General features: G+C 38.0%; 1 protein-coding gene across 8 annotated transcripts in view; it reads right to left on the minus strand.

Moving 5' to 3' along the window:
* Positions 1 to 19,188, minus strand: part of ARK2N (arkadia (RNF111) N-terminal like PKA signaling regulator 2N) — a 76,727-nt gene that overhangs the window by 4,788 nt on the left and 52,751 nt on the right. For 3 of the 8 annotated variants that reach the window (XM_070513115.1, XM_014828966.3, XM_044774664.2), the window contains 2 exons: positions 17,969 to 18,151; positions 6,637 to 6,763 (listed from right to left, as the gene is read on the minus strand). In XM_070513115.1, the coding sequence (XP_070369216.1) occupies positions 6,637 to 6,763; positions 17,969 to 18,151 (310 nt within the window). Of the gene's footprint in view, positions 1 to 3,680; positions 3,750 to 6,636; positions 6,764 to 17,968; positions 18,152 to 19,188 lie in introns of all 8 variants that reach the window. The other 5 variants (XM_014828969.3, XM_070513120.1, XM_070513119.1 and 2 more) reach the window with 3 other exon arrangements.

The following is a 19,188-nucleotide window of genomic DNA, read 5'->3' on the forward strand; positions in this document are numbered from 1 at the left end:
ACACTTGGCTGCTTATGCTTTAGATTCAGTGATAGTAACACTACTGAAGTACTCAGTTAAATTCTCTAAATGTGTTCTAGAAAGAGACAGAAAGTACTGCCTTGCTGACAGACAAATCTCACCAGGAGTTCACTGGAAGAAAATTGTTTCAGAAACAGTGACATGTTGAGTTTCACATTCCAGTCAAATGACAGAACTGTGAGCCTCCAGGATGAACCACTGAGTAAGTTCTGTTTCAAATGAGAAGGTGGGCAGCTCAAGCTATCATTGTTACTTATGTCCTCCTATCTAAATTACTGACCAGTCCCTATGTGGCATATGTGAGAAGAGACAAGTGGCATGACTCTAGTCACATAAACTACTATAACAGATCTTGAGCAGCTGTCCTGACAACCTGTGTACAATGAGTGATGCTAGGTCACTTGAGAATGCCAGCTTTGAGATTCAATGCTACCCACACCACCATGTTCAAAAGAACATTAGGGTAACAATGGTCAAGGCTCAGTGGCAAAACTGCCCCAAAGATCCTTAAGCTACTGGAAAGGGCCCTGCTCCTACAAAGGCTAGCCTGAAAATGACTCCCTTACCAAGAGAGGTGCTGAAAAGCAGATCCCTTGAGGCCACAGCAGGGGGAGAATGTAGATTTTTTACAGTCCCAGAGGCCCATCATCTGTTCAGAAATGGGCTAAGTAGCTCCTAACCCAGAGGCTACCACATTTTCAAAGATTAGCTAGTGAAGAGCATTAACATACGGGACATAAGAGTCCAAAGTCTAATCCAAATCTGTCCAACCCATTAAGTACACTCTGATTAAGTGTTCATGTAGTCGTGGAAGAATGTCAGCCAAAGGAATCCATTCAGCATTTATAGAAATGGTTTTGATGACTGATGGTAATAGAATACTAAGTTAATTAAGTAGTTTCACCTCATTTGACAATCCCAACAGACCTCTGAAGTAGATGTGGAAGTTATTATCCATACTCTACAGACAGGGAAACTGAAGTTTAAAGAGGTTACATGATTTGCCCAGGGTCACACTGCTTGAAAGTGGTAGGCTAAGGATCTTCAAAGCCAGGTCTGATTTTGGATCTAATGCTTTTCACAACATCATGCTGTCACTTTACAAATCTGTATACTAAATTAGGTAAGGCAAACAGCAAGAGTCGGCAGAGCACAAAGATAGGCCAAGACTAACAATTTAAAAATATAAAGTTCTTCAACAGTTGAAAAGCTCATCTGTATATGTACTAATGGAGTAAAGATGACTAGAAACTTAGTAGGAATTCAGGGAATAAATGGCTACAAAGAGAGTCAATGCAATCTCTGGCAGAATTCCTAGAAATATTTCTGCATTAAAGAGGTATGTAGTCCCAACTGTTAATCTGTGCTGCCCCCTAAGTGATCATACAATGTAACATCAGGTAGTGGTTTTAAAAGGGATCTGATCCATGGGGCCGGCTCTGTGGCCGAGTGGTTAAGTTTGCGTGCTCCACTTTGGCGGCCCAGGGTTTTGCCGGTTCAAATCCTGGGCGCGGACATGGCACTGCTCATCAAGCCATGCTGAGGCGGCGTCCCACATGCCACAACTAGAAGGACCCACAACTAAGAATGTACAACTATGTACCAGGGGGCTGTGGGGAGAAAAAGGAAATAAATAAAATCTTTAAAAGGCATCTGATCCAAACTGCTCATTTTACAGAAGAGAAAACCAAGACCAAAAGACAATCACCCTGGGTCGTAAGCAAATTAAGCACAGAACCAGAACAAAATCAGGTGTCCACTGCGGAGTTTATTTTCCACTAAATAAATATACCTTCCTCAGACTAGACCTAAAGTACTATACTATGTTTGATTGTGAAGGGCACTGCCTGGCCCCTCTTTGCAAAAGTTAAAGTGCACACATGACTTTTCTGTGTGTGGTATAAGCCAATAAACATTCAAACAATTTTTTATGAGTTAGTGACTTCAACGGTCTTAAATAAATGGTAGCTAGGAGATGGAGGAGCATAGAAAATGGCTTTTAAGAAAATTTTTTCTTTAAAAACTAAAAAAAGGTCAAGCTAGCAAACAAAAGAGTGCTGGAGAAACACTTCAACTATTTTGTAAGACAGTGTACCTTACAAAATAACTTATCAGACAGAAAAAAATTTCAGGAGAAAATGGAACCACAACAACTGTTATAAGCTTATGAAGATGTTCCATAAAGAAGGATGTGAGAGGCTCAAAATTTTGTAAGGCAACTAACATAAAGCACAGATTTTCATATATTATCACATATCCTTTTTGTAGATTATGAAAGATACGGGGTGAGAGGATATTCAGCTATATTTTAATTGGCCCAATCCAATTGCAGTGCAGATACCAGCTTTGTTCTCACAAAGCATTTAATCTGTATATGACTGGTAATAGGTACAAAACACAACCGAGAGTCATATTTTGAGTCTTATAACCAAGAAAATGCTTGCGCCTCGCTTCCCAAAAAAGCACTTTATAAACAATAAGTTTTGATGGAATAATTCCTGCTCTTCATACACTAAAACCAAAAAAGGAGAGACTTCACAGTGGAAAAGAAGAAAAAGCACAGAAAGAGGGCAGGCTCTGATAGTCAGCTTTTGATACACTTAACTATTCTAAGAAAACATTAAAAATTAATTATTTTTGCTCTCATTTACAAAGCCTGAAGGTGATCTCTTAGATAATATTCCTACTTATTTTTCCTAAGGATCAAATGAATCCTTGCCGCTTTAGGGAAATGCTTCTCAGCCTCCCTGGCTTTTTTAGAGTTAACGTTAGTAATTGGTTCTAGGAAGCAATCAGTCTTAAATGCAAAAGACTTCCTGCATCAATCCTTCCGCTGAGAGATGAACCAACATTAACACCAATGACCACAGGATCAAAGACTACAGTGAAATGAGGTAAGGGTCTGATTAGTCACAAAAGCTTCATATAACAAGTACTGAAGGAGCTGTTTCAACATAGTTCCATGACAGAAAGATCTGCACTATATGGATTCCCGTTCCTACAGCAATTACCAAAGAGGCTGATAGAAGAGAAGGAAAAAGGACCAAGGACGAAGACAAACACTGGCATGAAGGTCATAAATTAAAACTTCTGGCAAAATTAAGTGGGCAGAGAAGAACCAGAGATGCTGGAAAAATCTCTCTCTCATTGGCAAAGAACATCTTGTGAAACAAGACTGCCCCAAAATTAACACTTGAAAATGGTAATGTTTAGGTAACAAGAGTTCATCACAGCAATACAAGGCAGCCATAAAAGATGCATTCAACCATTAGTTCAGAAAGCATGCTTTCTAGTCTATGACTAGAGGAAATACAAATGCTAAGTGAAAGCATCAAAATCTAAAGTAAGAGTAGGGAAAGAAATTAACATGCAAGAAAAGAAAAACTATAAAAAAAAAAAAAAAGGCACATCACAACTAGAATTACTGAGTGCAACGGTCAAACAAAATGCTTCCAAATACAGAAAAATGGTACCCAGTGCAAATCAGAGCAACCACAATGCCAAGGAGAACAACTCAAGGACCAACTCTGAGTTTTTAAAAACTCTCAGAAAGCCCACAACAAGGCAGAATATTGAAAGAAAAAATAAGGACAGGATAATTAAACCCAAACAAAACATCTATGCATGCAAATCAAATTAGAAAAGATGTGGATCAAAACCTAAAACCTTTTTTCCAAGCGATAACCCTGCCAGAAGCCCATCAATACTTCATAACTGCAACCCTAGACCTGTAAAAGAAATAAATTCCAGATGAGATACAGGTAGCCAAGGGGCAATTCTGAAGCAACCAACAAGCAAGCCTCTCCCCGACCTGATTCTCAGCTTTTTAATCTCAATGTCTAAAAGATTATCAGGCTTCTTCCAAAGAAACTGCAGAAAAAATTTTCAGAAAGACAGAGAAAAGTCAGTGAGACTCTAATCAGTCCTAGAACCAATGACCAAAATAAAAGATCCCCTCAAAATGATACAGGAGTCAATTCACAGTACTCCAACAGAATCTGCCAACTCTACATTCCATTGCATGGATAGTATTAACCACCACTGAGATTTCAGAATGGATCTGTCAGCTCCAAGATATGATTTCCCCAGGGTTCAAACCAAAGGATCAGAATAATACACATCTTTATACTTTAAAGCATGGAAGAAAAAGTCCTTGAAAGTAATATTACAGCATATTATATAAAATGCAGCCAAAGTCACTTGACTCAGTTCAAGAGTAGAACAAACATGTTTATAGAGTAAAATAACAATCTGGATAAAAGACCCAACAAATTCAGAGAAGGGTAAACTAGAGATAACTTGTGTGTATGTCTTGTGTATGTTGGAGGTGAGGAGGAACTTAGAATTTAAATTTCCAAGCTTTAATAGACATATAATGATAATTTTAACTCCAGATACCAAAAATATGGGGAGAAAAAGAAGCTAAAGATTTCATGATGGAAGAAAAATTGAACAAAGGCGCTGAAAAAGAAGGGTGGCTCACTCTATATATTTCGAAGCACAAGGAAACAGTAAAGAAGGAAGAGCTGGTGGGAGCTAACGGAGAACTGGACCTAGTGATGTCTCAGCACAGAGTAAGAGATTACATAAACAACACAGGTTATTACCTACCCTTTCCGACTTAAGTAGGAACACATGAGCAACACTGAATTAAAATTTGAAATGTAACTCCAGAGAAAGCTGATGAATGCATAATGTGCTCTTGGCACAATTCAAGATAATTTATTTACATCGATCTGTCTACAGGCAGGGTAAGTTTTATAGTAGATAGTCTGAAATAAAAATACTATAATATTCTAGAAATATCCTGACATGAAGCTTAAAAGGATAATAATGCCGTCTATGTTATAAAGAACAAAGGTGAAATAAATTAATGACAAATACATGCTGAAGTAAAGGAAGAAATCAGGAGTTCTATCTTCCTTATCAGATGGATGTCAGCTTCAAGGGAATAGATGGAAAAATGGAAGAGAATTTAACAGGCAAAAGTTTTGGATTAAGGCAGAAAAAAGAGAAAAAAGAATGAGATGAAAGACTGACGAATGAAAATTCTTTCTCACCAGAACAGGTGAAATGACCATCGAAAAAGAAAAGAATAAAAGGAAGCAGCTATGCAGGGATACTTATGGCATAAATATAGGATAGAGGATGAAGTGCCAGCCCAATACTAGTTCTGATAAAGGGAACTGGCCACTTTTGGGGAGACAGCATGTTAAATTATAATCTAACTCTACATCATTAAAGTCCCAATTGTCTAACTGAAAATTGCTCTCAGAAAGTAGTCCTCATTAGAAAATGGTATTCTTCAATTTATGTGCCTGTGTATTTTCCCCCCCTCTCTACTTCTTTTATATAAGCAACAGAGGAAATGCTGCTGAGTGTTTTATTACCTTGCTAACCAAACAGTAAACAGTAAAATCAGCTCTAAGAGCAAGGTAATGTAGATACTGGTTTACATACCTATATATATAGCTATTGGAGAAATAACGACTTAACTCTTGTGGCATAGGAAAAAAGTTGTTTGCTATAGAAAATACAGACTTCCCCAAAGTGTGAATTTTTGGGGGCGTGTGTGTGTGTGTGTGTATGTGTTCCTGAGAAGGCTGCAACCAATTCTTAGGAACACATCTTAAAGCAAAAGCCAGTAAATATTTTCTGCAAAGGGTAGACAGTAAAAATATTCTGCAAAGGGTAGACAGTAAATATCTTAGGCTTTGAGGACTATAAGCTGTCTGCTCAAACTCCTCAATTCTGCCAATGGAGTGCAAAAACAGCCACAGACATTAAGTAAATGAACACACACGGCTCTGTTCAGTAACTTTATTTATGGATAAATTTTACTTTAATTTCATATAATTTTCACATCACAAAACATCACTCTTCTTTTTACTATTCCCCCCAACCATTTAGAAATGTAAAAACCATTCTCAGATCAAGGTCCATACAAAAAAAGGCAGCAGGCCAGATTTGGCCCATGGGTTATAGTTCACTGGCCCCTACCTTAAAGAATGACAAACTTCATAAAATTATTTTTTAATACTACACACTAATTTGATGTCTTGTGGCTTTTTTTTAATCCCAAGAAACAAGATGTCCTGAGTCACATGAACATCACTAGAAATACACTCTGTTAGGAACAGATCAAAGTAACATGCAAGTTTTCATGAAAGACAAGGAGAGGCACTCTAGGAAACAAGCAAAAGAGGTATGATGTCATATGCATATTTCCCAATTGTTTGCTCCCAATATTTTTCAAGATAAAGTGAAAGGCAAGAAAATATGAATGAAAGGGGGAAAAGAATGGTGATAGATATGCCATAAGAGAAAAATCTGTCAAGCCATCTAGACATTTGCTAAAAATAAGAGAAAAACATCAGTTCTAATTCACATATACGTATGGTTCAGAGGTTTTTGATATGAGACAACATGCAAAACATTCTGAAACTCACACCATGTCTAATCAAAAAGTGTTTCTTAAACCACAAGAAGCTGAGAGAGAGTTCCCACCATTCATACCAGCCATGCCGTGAGGCCTAGCCTTTTCTTCTCACTTGTTTTCTGGTTAAAATAAAATTCAGAATTTAAAATATAAGAATACTCCAATTAATACCTTACCTTGCATGTTCCTGAACTCCCACGATCTCCACTTCACTATCTGAAGAGGCAATGTTAATTTCTTCATTGAGTGGTGCATTGCCAGCAGAGGTTTTGTCACTTGCTAGGAATCCTGGATCCAAATGACCTGAGAGAGAAGGGGAAAAAATAAACACTACATTTTGACTTCTCACAAGCAGCAGAAACAACTCATTGACTCATTGTTTAATCATAGAAACAGAATGGCCTTATGAGAGCTTGCCATGGTGAAACTGCTACCAAGTCAAATGAGCTGGGGCAGTGTTCTGTTAAAAAAAAAAAAAAAAGGAAAGAAAAAAGGTTTTGGGGCAGCATAGTGGTGTAGTGGTTAAGTTGGTGTGCTCCGCTTCAGCAGCCCAGGGTTCACAGGTTCAGATAAAAGGCACAGACCTAGCATGGCTTGTCAAGCCACACTGTGGCGGCATCCCACATAAAATAGAGGAAGATTGGCACAGATGTTAGCTCAGTGACAATCTTCCTCACACACACACACACAAAAGTTAAAAAAAAATTAAACAGAATACACACTCATGGCTAAAAGAATGTTCAAACATGGAAGTAGATAAAAGTAAGAACTCGAAATCTCTCACTAACTCCCATTCCTTAAGAGAAAAAAAACTTTGAGTACTTTAATAAACATGTATATGTACATATAGGTATATACACAAACTGTGATAATACTATTTTATTTCATAATGCTTTTTGCATTCAACTCCAGTCTGCTATTAAATGACCTGCATAACAGGTTTGTCACCACCTAGAGGGCAATGAGGTTCTCTACTGCTTATTATTTTAATAGAACAAAATTCTAAACCAGAAAAGCTCAAAGGCATATATGGAATAAGCAATAGAAGTAATCATTAATATCAAATTTATACTGGGATGCTTTATGAAAGATTTAACAACTTCCTCTCAATTTTAAATAATTTTAACAATTTTCCCTAAAGGAATGAAAATTTGACAAAATCTGATCTAAAAGGGAAGACTAGAGGCAGATCACAATTTTTGCTCTGAGCAACTGAAACATAACCTGTATGTTGCGAACAGTCCTCATTAGACAGAAACAAATCACATGCTCTGGGGAAAGCACAACAGTTTGGGGCACTGGGGCATGTAAGGACTTTTTCACGAGGGTCTTCATAAAGCATCTATTACATGGTGCAATAAAACACATTCTCCAACATCACAGAAAACATGAGCTTCACAGAAGCCTCTTTGAATAAAGGCTAATGGCACAGCATCAAAATACACAGCTCTATTAACAATCTTAGCAAGAGTTAAAATAATTCGGCCTATGTACCCAGCTCTTGAATGCTCTGACTTAAAAGAATATATTTTAGAATATCTAGAAGTTAACATAGAATAAACAGAGTTGCAACAGGTACAAATTTTCATTTACTCTTTAAAGGATATTTTTATTTACATACAGTCATCTGATATAAAATTATTCCTCCATATTAAAAAAAAATCCTTTGTGACACCTCATATAAACGAAACCAATGTCAGTAAGATTTTACACATACAACTCTCGCTTTCCTCTCCCTCACCCCCTCACTTCACTCATTCCAATGCTTCAAGGTCACTGGGAAACCTGGTATTTTCATACTCCTGTCAACTTTTAGTATAATCCTTTTAGAAAATTACAGACAGTCCCAAAGCAAAAACCTTACAACTTTTATACTCTCTGACCCTGTCATCCCATCTCTGAGAATCTAGTCTAAGGGAGAAAGTTTTAAATAAGCAAAATGTTATGATGTCCAAAGACAGTCACTACAAGAGCTATGCAGAAACTTGGTAAAAGTGTATGTGTCACGTACAGTGTCACATATAACACTATAAAAATATGTAGTAATGGGTAAAAGCTGTGAAAAGTAATCAAGTTTGAATACGAGTGTGATTACTTTTACTTTTTTTCTTCTATTGAAAATGATGCACATATGAGAAAACAGAAGATTAAAAAGACTTTTATATAAAACTGGTGATTGAGATTGTATTACAGTCTGCACGAGTTTGTTAACCTTTTGTATTAAAGAATAATCTAGATAAGATTCTATATGGCATTGGCAGTACGCACCTATCTTCAAACCCTAAAAGCATACAAAAGGTGGCGTTCACCAGACAAAATTGTTTTGTTAAAACTAGGGTGGTCACTTAAATGGAGTTTGGTTAAGTCTGGATTTGGTAAACCTAGATTCTTACTCTGGCCCCAATATACCGTGCCTATGGCTAAGTCTTTTATCCAATTTCTACTTCAACTTTTGTCAAGCACACTGTTCCTACTGTACCACAGGAAGGAACACAAACTGAGTCTTTTCTTTTTTCAAACCTTCAACTTGTCCATAGTCACTATTTTGAGCAGCTTTGCTTTGAGCAACTATCACAGTTTACTTCATCCATTTGTTCCTATAATAAATACTTGTTTATGACATACTACTTACTGTGCTAGATGCTAGGAATACTATGGGGAACAAAAAAGGCAGGTATAGTCTCTACCTTAAATGAGCTTCAATATATTCAGGGATAATAAAAAGCAGTCCATTGCATTACAGTTTGAAACTGCTCTGACAGGGAGGTAAAGAGTGCCCTGGAAGCACACAGAAAAGGAACATTTCCCAGACTTGAGGATAATCAAGGACGCTGACCTCTCAGGGAAGAGTAGCCACAGGTGAGGAGAAGCAGCATAAGGAACATTGTGTTGCCCTTTAGGGTATACAAGTTGGGTGAGATTTGGGGGAATGGCAGTAAAAAGAATAATGAGAAACCAGGCTGGCAAAGTCAACAGAGGTCAGATGTGGTAAAGAGTCTGACCTTGACCTTAAGAAGTAGGAAGCCACTGAAGGATTTAAGCAGAAGAGTGACATGATCTGATTTTTCATTTTAAAAAATTTCCTTTTGGAGTGTAGAAACAGAACTAACAGCAAGCAGGGAATACCAGAGGCAAGGAAACCAGTTAGACTGATAGTTTCCTGGGTAAGAAATGATTACAGCTGTACTAGGAAACAAACAAAAGGGAGAATACTTTGTGTTCATGTACATACGGAGGGTTAGTAATGTTGGGAATCAGGCAAATAAAAGAATACAAGAAGCAAAAAATGATGCCTAAGTTGCTGATTTAAGAACTGGATAGAGTCACAGTGTCATTCAGTGCACCAATGAACAGCTGAGGTTGCTTAGGTCATGATGATGACGTGCCTCTGAGATGTCCAATAGGCAGCTGGAGGTACTGTTTGTTCTAGAGCTCAGGTCAGAGGTCTAGAGAGGAAATAAAAATGTGAAAAATCCTCAGCAACAGGTGGGAAGATAAAGGTCATCTAGAGGAGTGAAGGAGGCCTGGAACAGAATCCTGACGAACATCAATAATTAAGGGAGGGGCCAGCCCTGTGGCCGAGTGGTTAAGTTTGCACGCTCTGCTTCGGTGGCCCAGGGCTTCGCCAGTTCGAATCCTGGGCGTGGACATGGCACCACTCATCAGGCCATGCTGAGGCAGCACCCCACATGCCACAACTAGAAGGACCCACAACTAAAAATATACAACTATGCACCGAGGGGCTTTGGGGAGAAAATGGAAAAATAGAACCTTAAAAAAAAAAAAAATATATATATATATATAATAATTAAGGGATGGGCAGAGGAAAGGGAGCTTGTGAAAGTAAGCAAGAGAGAGATATGAAGCCAAGACACCATGGAAAGAGAATTTCTAGGAAGAAGTGCTTAATAATGTTCAACAGAAAGGTCCGATAGGAGGAGGAAGTAAGTAGAGTCTACCAGAATCTGTGATAAGATGACCATACATGACCTTGGCAAGGGGAGCCTCAGAGGAGTGATGAGGCAGAAGCCAATGTAGCAAAGCAAGCTGAAGAAGAACAGAAGGAAAGGAAGAGCAGACACATTTGAAGAAGTTTGGTTATGGAGGAAAAAGCAATAGGATGGTACCGAGAGGAAGATGGGTCTGAGAGAGCGTGATGTGTATGTATGTATAGTTTTTAAAGATGGGAGAGATCTGGCCATATTTAGAAAAAAGGCAGAGAACAAACAGGTTTCATGGCAGAAAGCTGAGGTAATTTTGATCTGTGAAGAATGCAGCCAGGCCATCTGCAGAGCACAGGTGTGGGCAGGGAGGCAGGGTAGGGGTTTAGAAAAGCGAGTAGCCACTATGAAGAATGCTGCCTAAGGAAAGCGGGGTGTGCTGGGCAGCACTGACAGCCAGGATGAGGTTGCAGATTAGAAAGTTAACATGACCCTTAACTCTGCAACTACGTGATTTTCTCCAGCTAGGCTTAGCAGTGTGGACAAAGGCTCCAAGTGTGCGTCCAGGGGTCAGACTTTGCCAGCTGCGTACAACAGGAAAGCCATCTATACAATGAGCTGAGCATATTGGCAAAGGAGAGTTGGGTATATATGCTAGATAGGGAAAGAAGAGAAGCTAGGAGGGGACTGACAAAGGACTACTGGATGGGTTCAATGAGGTATAGTGTAGTGAAGTAACAGTATGAGAATACAGAAAAGCCCCCAGTGGAAAAGGAGAAAGCATTAGGAAGAAAACCAATGGTTATGAGAAGTAAAACACTGTACTGCCACACTCTCAGCCACCTACAAAATAAAGCTTCTGGGACCATCCATTTTTCTCCCATCTTATCCCTCACTCTGTTGTTGCTGCCCTTTGCTCCAGCTACCCACTACTCATCTTCCTACAACTTTACCACTGCCCTCTGGAATGCCAGCTCTATGGAAAACGGCACTGAACTTTCTCTTCAGCTCCTTGTGGAAACCTGACTATTCTGAAAATGCTGCCCCCCTGCAGTCCTCCTCAGTTTTGGGTCCTGCATCCTTATGTACGGACACCAACAGCTCTTATCTTCCAGGATGCTTCCCTTTCACTGCCATAGATTGAGTCCAGGACAGTTTCACCCATTCATGAAACATGATTGGCACCTGGCTTAGTTTCTCTGTCTCCACTTAAAATCCTATTATTATTATCCAGTACTATATGTATACTCATTCATATGAACAACCACCCCACAACTTTCCATGCCTACTCACTAAGAAGCAAGGAGCTGAGCCACAGAGCCACTTAAAGCCCCCTGTGGTAGACTCACAGCAAGGGGCTCAGCCCTTACCATCCTAAAAGACAAGCTAATTGAATTAAAGCAAAAAAAAAAAAAAAAAAGGCAGATCGTAGGAGTCATAGTTGCTATAACCAAACTCTTTCTCCTTGATTACTCAATGCTTTTTAAAAAACAGTAATTAAGGAAACACCAGAACACGACTTAATTAGTTAATTCTTAGTATCTCTGTGCCCAGTTGTATCTCCATAGTTCTAATTTATAATTCTAACTTGAGGAATGTTCTGTGAAATGTCTCAGTCATCAATATTTCTGAACAACCAATTTTCACTGATTAGGTCCATCATCCTGATCCTACCACCTACACAGCCTCATTTCAGATTTGGAAATATCAACACTTTCTTTTTAAAGGAAGAGGAAGAAATAAAAAATTACTATGCTGCTTTTGCTCCTAATTTTATAATATCTTAAGAAAAATAAGGTAACTATCACCAATATTTAAGATTCTTCTAACTTTATTCATCCATTATGGATCCAGAAACTAATAATTTATATACTGCTTTCACATTATTACATCAATCTAAACCATTCTGGCAGTGCAATTTTGGCCATAAAAATTATAATCCAATCCTGCTGGCGTTCAGTATTGTTACCAGACCTGTACGATGCTTTAAAATTGATCACTGAAAAATCAGGGTCTGCTCTTACAGTCAATATCTTTATTATTAGTTTAAAAATGAGTAGAAGATAAAATAAGGGATATGAAGTAAGTGATGGGGGCCTAAATACAAGTTCCCTGGTGAATGCTCATAACTCTAGAATAATAGTGTGAGAGTTTTGCCACATTTCACGTCAGAGCCATTAGATAAAATGTGCCACCCACATAACAAGTCACCTGGGATACACACTAAGTCTGCAGGATGCCATGCTCTAGAAGAGACACTAAGACCATTATCCAATAGCCCAGAATGCCTCCTCTCTTCTGTCTATTTCAGAACCAGCACAATTAGTCCTTTTCTCTCGACGTAACCCTCTTCAGCAGGTCAGACATTCCTTTGGGAGCTCCTGTGCAGAGCCTGATGTTCTCTGGCCTTTGGGCCATCCCCTAGTTCCACCCCACCCATGACCTCACAGGAATCTAATAGCAGTGCAGTGCCTAAAGCACACATAAAAGTGAGTCAAAGATGCTATGAGGTTCTTCAAATACTGTCAGTGGTAGTAATCTATTCCTGGTCTAGGATAAGAATAAGCCCTGCAGAAAAAGTGTAAATACCACAATTACCATATATTAAACTGAAAATAAAGTGGAGGACTTATATTTAGCTATTGTGGCAGCTGGCTGTCTCTGTGTAGGTATTTGCCTATGTAGCTCTTTCGAAAGATAACTTCTTTCACTCTGGGAAAATTCTAAATTTTTGTCCTCCCACTACGGACCTTTCAACAAATAAATAAGTCAGAAAGCAGCAGCATAGAAAAAGTAGTACCTAAATTATTATGGCAAACATTTTCTTTTTGTCTTCAAAAGAAATAATTTAGCTACTTTTTAAATCATAAATCTACTGGGTAAGAATTAGTCTTGAGCTTTTTGCAACACATTAAAGGAAATTATTACATACTGGATGACAGTGGCATGTTAGGTATAATGAAGGTTAATATCTTAAGTCACTGCTCATTTAGCTTTAAAATAAGCAAATTATTACCTTGTGTTTAGTTTTTTCAACAAGAATGTTAAAAACAACTTTTAAAAGCAGGGGAAGAGGAGGTCAGAAACTAAAATCTTACAGTCCATATGAAGCATGTAAACAAGAGGAACCTGACCAAATTTGATCTCCTTCACAAGACTGAAGTGCTAAGAATACATGGCCATTCTCATCTGATTATAAAAAATACAAAGCTCTACACTAAGAACAGGAAACCCAAGATTTACTTCTCTGTACCACAACTAAGCCTGTGTTATGGACAAATCAAGATTACAATCCCTATTTTAAGGATGAGGGAAATACTCATAGCCTACCTTCTTGACGAGAAGGCTGATGGAAAAATGAGATCATTTGTTTAGAATTTTTAATTTCCCAGGGGGAAAAAAGCTCTAAATAAATTTAGTTTACCATAATTATAAGCCTTTCACACCAAGAGTACTTCAGAATTCTGTTTCTCTTAGCTTCATTTACATCTATGCTTATAGTGAGCTATTACCAGCAATAAAAAAATTAAGCCTTTTTCAGAAATCCTGGTAGTTTCCTAAACATGTCCGACGCAAGAGTTATCTGGGGGTGATTATTACAAACACATTCCCAAAGCCCATTTCAGATCTACTTACAAGAACACTCAGGGAGAAATCTAGGCGTCTGAATATTTATAAACACCCCAGGTAATTTCCATGCTCAGGCAAAGTTTAGGAAATACTGTAGCAAGAACAATTAATTCCAGGGCAGGACAGTAAATCAGATATCCACTGATTGGGTCCATTAATCACTTTCTTACTCAAGTCTACTTCAGCATAAATATTTAACACAATGCTGGTTAGCACGCCTTAGGGCCTACTGTGTGCTGTATCCTGTACTATGCACACTATATATGTTATTTCACTTAATGCTAACAGTAGCCTTTTGGGGTGGATACTAGTTTTATCCCAGTTTTTTAGTTTTGTAGCTAGGGAAAACTGAGGCATTACATAATTTACCTGAGGTCACAGCATTTCTAAGTAGCTGCTGGTTCAAAACCAGGCTGTTTGTTGGCAGCAGCTGCCATCCACTACACTGTTCAATTCTAGCATCAAGTGAGAAAAGTAAACATGTGGCAAGAGTTGAAAAGGAAAGTTTAGGTCTTTTGTTCACACCAGTGGCTTTCCTAATTTCAACTCTTTTGCCTTGGTCAAAACTAAAACTAAACCATAAAAACTGTTTTGCATACAAGAATATCATCTAATTGCTTGGAAAAAGAGACAAGCTATTCTATCTCCAGTGATTACTTATGTGATCCCAAATGGAGTGGGGCTGCAGACCTGGTCTGAGAAGTTGCTGTTGATTAACCCCTGAATAGTCTGTTTAACGACTGGGTTTTTATTTTATTGGGAGGGACAGAAGGAGGGCTCAGATTAACCATTAGAACATTTATCTTAAACTCAAACCACAAGAACGACCATCTAATTAATACTAATAGTCCAAGTCTCAAAACTATAAACTGGCAATCGAGCATAAGTTCTATTGACATTCTGTAGTGACACATCCCACATACAAAAAGCAGAGGAAGACTGGCACAGATGTCAGCTCAGGGTGAATCTTCCTCACCAAAAAAAAAAAAACAAAAACAAAAACAAAAAACCCTCTATATGAAAAGCAAAAACAAAAAAGTAATTGCTCATGTTTTTCCCAAGAATTTACTATAAAGTGGTCTATATTTAATGAGAAGCATAAGGAAACAGGGAAACAAAACTGAAGTAGAATGGACCACTTAATTTTCATGGATGAAAAATGAAGATAAACTATCCAGTATACAGAACAAATTATATAACTTACAAAAACAGATTCCACAAAATGTGGTCCAATTGCTCTCCTTTGATATAAAGTGACACTGTAAGTGGATTCAAATTTGCAAGGTGGGTATCCACTATGACAGTTACATCAAGACTAGAGTGTGTTATTGTTTTATTTATTACTCACATACCTGCACAGTCAGATCTAGAAAAAAAAAAAAGACTCTGAATGAGCCAATAAATGGCTTCACAAGAAAATGTCATGAGGATCTGTTGAAGAATGATGACCACATCCCATGATATACAAAAATTTACACATAATTTATGGCCCAGTACACACATATGCTCCCTTACATCCTAGAGAAATTACCACACACAGGTACCAAGAGACACGTACAAGAAATGTTAATGGCAGCATAATTTGGAATAGTACACTATACACTGAACGTCCAATAAGAGAATGGGTAAGTCAACTGTGATATATTCATCCAGTAGAATACTAAATAGCAGCGAAAACTGAATGAACTAGAGCCGCACTTATCAACAAGAACCTCACAAAACATTGAACTAAAAAAAGCAAGTTGCAAATGATTACCTTCAATGTAATACCAATTAGTATTAAAACATGCTTGTTTACAGATACATAACAAATGCAGTAAAAATATAAAGAAATACACAGGAATACCAAATTCAGGACAGCTTTGGAGTGAATAGGGGAAAAGGAAGGAGAACAGACAGTCGAAGCCATGGTATTTCCCTCCTCACATATTTTTGCTATGTTCTATTTCTTAGACTAGCTTAGAGCTTAGAGGTAAGTACACAAAGGCTAGTGATGATTTAGATAATCAAGGTAACAATTACTTGAACCTGAAAATGTGATGCCATAGCCAACACTGGTGACTTTAATGATATTTTAAGACCCCAAACCTTGCACTATTAAGTTAAATAAGATGAAACTGCTGGGTTTGTTGTAGGTCAAAAAGTCAAGTATTAACAATTCCATATGGTTCAAGCTAACATTAAAATTCTTGGGGCTGGCCCTGTGGCCGAGTGGTTAAAGTTCCACGCAATCTGCTTCAGTGGCGTGGGTTTGTGGGTTCAGATCCCGGGTGCAGACCTACTCCACTTGTCAGCCACGCCGTGGAGGCATCCCACATACAAAAAGCAGAGGAAGACTGGCGCAGATGTCACCTCAGGACGAATCTTCCTCAGCAAAAACAAAAACAAAAACAAAAAACCAACCTCTATATGAAAAGCAAAAAAAGAGAGTAATTGTTCATGTTTTTCCCAAGAATTTACTATAAGGTGGTCTATACCTAATGGGAAGCATAAGGAAACAGGGAAATAAAACTGAAGTAGGATGGACCACTTAATTTTCAACGGATGAAAAATGAAGATAAACTATCCAGTACACAGAACAAATTATATAACTTAAAAAAACAGATTCCACAAAATGTGGTCAAACTGCTCTCCTTTGATATAAAGTATTACTACTTAATTCTTTTCAAAGTGTTTATACATATTAATAAAGCCTTAAAAGATCATTATTGGCCAAAGCAAGTATTTATGCATATAAAAATTGAAGTCCAGGGGAGAAATGCTTTGTCCAAGGTCAAATAGGCAGTTAGCAGTCAAAACATAGTTAAAACTAAACCCAGGTCCTGTTCCAAAATTAGCCACAATAAATTAATCAGAAGCTCAACAAATGAAATTTTTATTAGTTCCAATCAAAGATTATGAAAGGAAACATTAAGGACAACAATCTGTGGGGTTCTGTCTTTTTTGTTTCCTAACAATCTGAATATAAAAAGTTCTAAACTATAACCCATTGTTATTTTTATAATACAAAACTCATTTCCCATAAACACAGTATTTTAGGTAGTAATTAAGTTACTAGATGAGCTCACAAAAGCCGGTGTAATTTATAATTTAACTAGACACCTACAGTCCTTCCATAACACTAAAGAAAATACACATGACATAAGCAGTCTGTCTCTCAATCCTCTCCCCCTCTTTTCTCAAACTTAAGCACTAGTACTTTTATAAAAAAGGTTTAAATTAGAAAGAATATTGAAAGAAAGACTTTTGAAGAACATATTGAAGGAGTGTTGGAGGCACTGTGCAAGGTTTTCAAAGGTGATAGGAATGGGTTTTTTGATGAATAAATATCACTCTTAAGAATCACCACAGAACCAAGATAAATAATGCAAAACAGGGAGATAGATTTTCCTGAGATAACAGAGGCAGAAACTGAAAGAAAAGGGTTAGAAAAGACAAATATGAGAACTACCGTAGGGGAATTAACAGGGACACCGCACTGAGTGGCAGAAGCAGCAGCACAGCAGTGCACAGGAACAGCCCCACAGGGCAGGTTTAAACAGTTCCTTCCCCGAGCCGTCAGGTCACCGTGCAGAGTTAAGTGAGGGAAATCACGGAGAAATGGGGAAGGGATGGGGGAGGGAGGGAGGTAAGTCATCTAGGTATTTTTCACATTAGGCATTTTTAACTCAAGAAATATGTCTACTGAAATCTACCTATGCCTACAATTAATGTCTTATGTATTCTCATTTTGCCTCCTTCTGATGAGGAAAGATGCATGACGTGCTACCCAAATCTCCTTTTCAGTTATAACTGGCACCCTGGATAGTCACAATCATCTAATGCCAGATGTCTCTGGTTGGCCTGCTCTCCTCAGCAGGGTCCACTACAAGGAAAACAGATGCCAGGACACATGCACATTACACCATTAGAGAAGGGGGAGGGGAGGGAGACCAACCTGCCTCCGCATTCAGCTCCTCTAGAAGCCCGCTGGTCCTCCAGGTAGCTCCTGTGTCCTGGCCTCCTACAGAATTACTGTGCTCTTGAACTACTGCAGCCGCCAATAAATTGTCCACATTTACCACTTCTGGGTCAGAGCTGGTGTCAGACATATCATAATGAGCTACAACTGGAGGTCCATCTAGGGAGGAAAAAAAATGTATACTTGTATCTAACTTGTGGGGTGAAAAATACTTCCGAAACTAAGAGCCCTAAAAATGCCAGTGGCCTTTATCTTATTATTCTCTCATCAGAAAAGCTGCACTTTATACATCTATTTTGCATATGACGTGAAAGTGGAAAAGATAACCCGAGTTTACAAAGATGAAGGACACATTTGGGAAGGAGGAAAAGGAGTGTTATTATGAAGAACAGAAGACAGGACTATACTGAACAATGTTACACTGAATCCCTGTCATACTTCTTTAAAGAGCAAAAGATTAAGGGGGAAGACTCCACAGAGCAAGTAAAACAGACTGTTTAAAGGAAAAAACTGATGCAAACTATTAAAATTCAATTTAGACTTTTTAAGAGAATGAATCTAGCTCTTTCTCTTAGTAGCTAATACTAAAAGTCCCTAGTAGATTCAGAGAAGAAAATCAAATACATATTTTCATCTTTCTAAAGAAAAAAGATTAACACTAAGAGCTCTACTTGACTGACTGATCTACTTCCAGTAAAGCCCTTTTATAAAATTAGGGATGTTATGCATTTTACGACATTCCACAAAAAGAAAATATTCGCAAAATCCATCTTCAGGATTTTGCTTTGGATGTCTTAGAGGGGTCCCTTATGAGGAATATTTATATTTTCTTTTCCATGAGAAAGACAACCAGCTGACACTCCAAGGAAATGATATGCAATCTTATGGGTTATTTTAGTGGAAGATATTAAGAGTTCTTACTGGAAAAATAAGAGATCCTTTCCACCTCCGAATCACCCTAACTAGCTGAAAAAGGCAGCTGAGTTCCAAAGTAATTACACTGCAGTGATTCATGCTAAAATAACTCAATATTCATGCTTGTAGAATAGATCCATGCTTTAAAACGCTAATGCTACCCTTTTTCTAATGTAACAGCAAAAAGCAAAAATCAAGTTTTCATTCAAGTATGAAATACATCCCTTACTACCTCCATTTCAGAATAAAGCAGAAATAAAGGAATGCTGTTTCTCCCCCCA

The sequence above is a fragment of the Equus asinus genome, chromosome 7, assembly GCF_041296235.1.
Source record: "Equus asinus isolate D_3611 breed Donkey chromosome 7, EquAss-T2T_v2, whole genome shotgun sequence".
Classification (NCBI taxonomy): domain Eukaryota; kingdom Metazoa; phylum Chordata; class Mammalia; order Perissodactyla; family Equidae; genus Equus; species Equus asinus.